Source organism: Chlamydomonas reinhardtii, chromosome 7 (genome assembly GCF_000002595.2).
Source record: "Chlamydomonas reinhardtii strain CC-503 cw92 mt+ chromosome 7, whole genome shotgun sequence".
In the NCBI taxonomy this organism is placed as follows: Eukaryota; Viridiplantae; Chlorophyta; class Chlorophyceae; order Chlamydomonadales; family Chlamydomonadaceae; genus Chlamydomonas; species Chlamydomonas reinhardtii.
Window position 1 is genome coordinate 4,837,788 of NC_057010.1, and position 4,342 is coordinate 4,842,129.

Below are 4,342 nucleotides of genomic sequence, written 5' to 3' on the forward strand. Positions count from 1 at the left end.
TGACCAGGTCTCCTTGCCGTGCCACGCGCTAATCGCTCATGCTCGCATCTCGAAAGGGATACCAGTCACAACATGTTGATGAATCCCGAACCTGAACAGCAGCAGCCATGCAGGAGCCATGCATGCGCCATACACGCTTTCACCAACACCAGTACATTTGCCAGGTCTTGTGATCTAGCGCTGCCCTGCGCTGCCGCCCCTGCCCCTGCCCCGATCAGTATGAACCAATGCCCCAGCCGCGCCCGTCCTCAAAACTCACCACGATGGGGGCAGCAGCTATATATGCAAGCGTGATTGGAACGCCAGCGTCGCAGAGGCTCGGCGGAGCCGACAAGTCGGAAAGAGCGAGCGCTGCGCAACAATGTTTAACCACGGACCCCTCCCCCCTACCTCCCTCCCCCCGCGCTGACAATAGTGAACCCGCACTTGCGTAACAAACTCCGCAGTCCGCACACACCCACAATGCCGGACAGTACCCTCCCGTCAGTGACATCACGCATTCATAATCCAAACCGGCATTCACGCACCGTGTCCGTCTGCGTCCTTCTCCCCGGCGCCTCCCCCCAGCCCTTCCTCCCTTAGCGCCGGCGAATATCCAGGTCCCTTCCCGGGCACCCTCATGCCCTCATGCCTCCTGGGCACCCTCATGCCCTCCTGCCTCCCCGCCCTTCCCTTGTACGTCCTCCGTGCAGACAATCTCAACGCCCCTCCTTACAGACCTACTATGCTCCCTGACCCTCCCCTGGAAAACTTTGTCCAACTTTACTCCTAATCTCGAGCCAGCCCCCGCTGGACGTTCTCTCTGTCCGCCTTCCCTCCGTCCGTAATTAATCAATCGAAATGTCATCCAGTATACTTGCGCGGAATGGTTGCGCCTTTCTTTCTTGCCGGTTTATTTGGTTCGTGCTTGCGTGGCCGGCCTTGATGAAACGCCTCTGAACGCCTACCCAAACACAGATGCCACACAATTACCTTCGACACATCCACCTGCACGCCCCCAAAACTCTCTTGCTTGCTTCATAAGTTCCCGTAAGGCAAATGAAGGCAAACAAGGATCCGTTGCTCGTCGGCAGTAAATTCATACTTCCTTGAACGAATACTCATTGGATATGTACACCATGGGGGCATGTCCCACCCGTGGAGGGCACTGTACGGCCTTGACTACCTTACTTGACACGGCGCGACCGGAGAATCTGAATGTTTGATACCATGCAACGTGTTGTTGCCTTCGACACATACAAAGAAGACACTTCACCCGCAAACACATTCAGGGATGCACGCACCCCTGAACACGCCCATCCGAATGGCAAGCAAGCCAGCACCTTTCTACCTACACCTGCCTACCTGCACGCGCACGACTTGCACATCCTCCCCTGGAAAACCTTGTAAAACGTGTACTCCTATTCTCGAGCCAGCCCCTGCATAGGCATTCCAATCGCATAAGGCTTCGAGCCTACATCTCTACCCAAGCTGGCATGCATGCATGCACATGCCCTTCACCACAACGAACAATTGCTGAATGTAAAATGGTACTATACCGCATGCCACTTGCCCGGGATTGTCAGGACTGGATTGTGTTACTGCCATACGCAGCCAACCCTGCCTTTCACCCCCATGCGCCGCCTCCGACCATCCGGCATGATCCGTTCATGATGTCTGCTTGCCTGATGCACACGAACATGCACACACACACACACTCGCTCACACACACACATACACACACGCGTCACCAGGGATATGTCTGACAATCCATCACCTATCGCGCAATGTGCGTGTGTGGGTACGGTCTCCTGAGGATCGATCTCATGCAGCGGCGGGCCGGGAGCGGGCCGGGAGCATTAGCAGCAGGTGTCGGCCGGCGGCGTCATACTGATGGGGTGGCACAGATGTGCGTTGGGTCCCAGCTCGAACTGGGCGCAGGGCGGCAGGCAGCGCACGGACAAGTAGATGTGGCCGTTGAGACGATGCAGCGCGGGCTGCAGCCCAACGTCCACCTGTGGGGGAAAGAAGGTGTTCGTGGTGTGGGAGGCAGAGGTGCGGGGTGCGGGTTGCGGGGTGCGGGGTGCGGCGGGGAGTGGGGTTGGGGTTGGGGTCGTGCATGTGGGGATGGGCGTGAGGATGAACGCGTGGGCGGGTGGGACGGAGGACGGGACACACACACCCACACACCCACACCCACACACGCACACGCACACTCCCGCGCACACACCCACCAGGTCCACACTAGAGGCGCTGCCCCCCAGCTCCACGTGCGCCGCCACCAGCACGCACTCCTCAACCACCAGCTGAGCCTCCGCCTCCGCCTGCGCACTCCCAGCTGCCGCCGGGAAGGCCCCGCCGCCCGCGCTGCTGCCGCCAATGCCACCGCCCACGCCTGAGATCATCAGGGGCGGAGCCGCAAGCGCCGGCGGAGCCGCCGCTGTCGCCGCCGCTGCCAGGCTTGAATCCATGGGCGCCAGCGCCGGCGCCGCCGCCGCCGGCAGTGGCGGCGGCACATCCTCATCATCCGTAATGGAGAAGAGGGAAGCTCCCGCCGACCAGGCAGAATCGCCGGAGCCGGCGGCGGCGGAGCCCATCGAGCCGACAGCAGTACTGCTGCCGCTGCCGTACGACACGGGGAGCGCGGCGGTTACATCAGTGGCGGTTAGCGGTTGCGGCTGTACGGCGGCCTGCTGCTGATGCTGCAGTAGCAGAGCTGTGGCGTTGCCGTCTCTGTCCAGCAGCTCCAGTCGGGCTCCGGGGAACAGGTGGGCGACCAGCGTGTCGCCGCGCTTGCAGATGCGGGCGGGGCCGATGACGCGGTAGCTGCGGGAGGTCGGGTGGGAGGGTGGGATGGGCGTGGGAAATGGAAGGTGAGATGGGCGGGACGCCGGGACGGGAGGTGGGGGATGGGGAATGTACGGGCGGGCCGGCGGGGGCACCTGGGGTTCGGGGCTATTCCTACCGTTCCCAGTCAGAAGGAGACGTGCAACATGCAGCCCATACATAAGGAATGGGATAGGGGGGCTGGAAGGGGGTGGCGGGAAGGCACGTTGCGCGGAGTGTATACTAGGCATGTGGTGCGGCGGGGCGCGCGTGTGGGGGTGCGCGCCTCACCAGCCATGGGCGGCGAGGCTGGAGTTGGCGGGGCGCGTGTGCGAGCCGCCCGTGAGGCGGGCAGAGCCGGAAGCCGGTGACGTGGCGCCGGTACGGCCGTGGCTGAAGTCGTCAGGGCGGGAGGGCTCCTGTTGGCCACCGTCTTGCGACGTGAGCCCATGATGGCGGGGCAAGTCTGCGGCATGCTGGACGTTTCGTGCGGAAGAATCGTGGGAGTTGCCAGAAGCGCCTTGATTGGAAAGACTTGAGCCAGCCGAACCTATGAAGGTGCTGGCTGCGAAGCTGCGGGTCTGCACTGCTGCAGTGCTGTGCGAGAGAATTTGCCGGGAGCCCACCATTGGCGCGAAGCCTGCAGCGCAGATGAACAGCGGATAATTGCTCATGTAGGAGTATAGTATGCGCAGGTGGGGCTGCTTGCACAGTTTTTGCTCCCAACCCAGGGTCCTTTCACCCCCGGGTCGGGTCTCTGAACTTCTTGTGCGATCAGGCCTTTAGCTTTAATCTTACGTATAATCATACACAAATGGGGAAATACTAGCCCTGCAGTGCCAATTCCGAAGAGATGAGGTCGCCCGGTTTTGTGCATTTTGAGGAAGTGCAGGCGCTCGACGCGTTTCTGAATCAAACTGCCAGTCACATTCGCTTGCATTACAGTTAAGCGACTTAAATCATACATCAGAATTGACAAAAATCGTTCGCTTCACGCTGAACCGCTTGGTAAATGGTATTTGCTGGACTCGCGTATTGCCCTCCGCAACCGACTCGATGTTGCTCTTTCATCAATATAGCTATTTTTGAGGGTCTGGGATAACCTATACGCGTGTCAGAAGCTGAAACTAGGATTTACACGAGCGTCGATTAAGCTCCCAGCTCGATACCAGCTTTCTGCCAGCTGCAATTCACAGCATATGGCCTTTAAGTAGTAACAAAGGGATTGTCCCACAAAGGAAATGGCAGGAAGGTGGTAGAGAGCCAGGGCTTGATCGCACAGTTCCGGTCCCGATTCTGGCTGCGGTGACCGGAGGGGTGCTCCCAACCTTGGCGTCCAACGGCCCGAGAAAGCTTCCCTCGCCGCGTGTTGCACCCTCACCGCGTTCCGGGCCGCGCACAATAGCCCTGCTTCGTGTAGCCTGCAGTTTGGGAACACAGGGCACCTCAGGAAACATTCCAGCCAAGCCGGAGACTCGGAGGCGGCATTGTTGAACTCCGGCAAGCGAGTGGTCCAGGGACACAATGCATCATCCAA

The 4,342-nt window shown here is 60.1% G+C and overlaps 1 protein-coding gene across 1 annotated transcript; it reads right to left on the reverse strand.

The window, feature by feature from the left end:
* Positions 1-2: 2 nt before the first annotated feature.
* On the reverse strand, positions 3-4,278 carry CHLRE_07g345950v5 (uncharacterized protein). Its single transcript, XM_043064457.1, has 4 exons — positions 3,604-4,278; positions 3,097-3,445; positions 2,214-2,805; positions 3-1,994 (listed from the first exon to the last, which is right to left on the reverse strand). The coding sequence occupies exons 2-4, from the start codon at positions 3,432-3,434 to the stop codon at positions 1,839-1,841; spliced, it is 1,086 nt and encodes a 361-aa protein (XP_042923025.1). The 5' UTR covers positions 3,435-3,445; positions 3,604-4,278; the 3' UTR covers positions 3-1,838.
* Between the last annotated feature and the right edge of the window lie 64 nt (positions 4,279-4,342).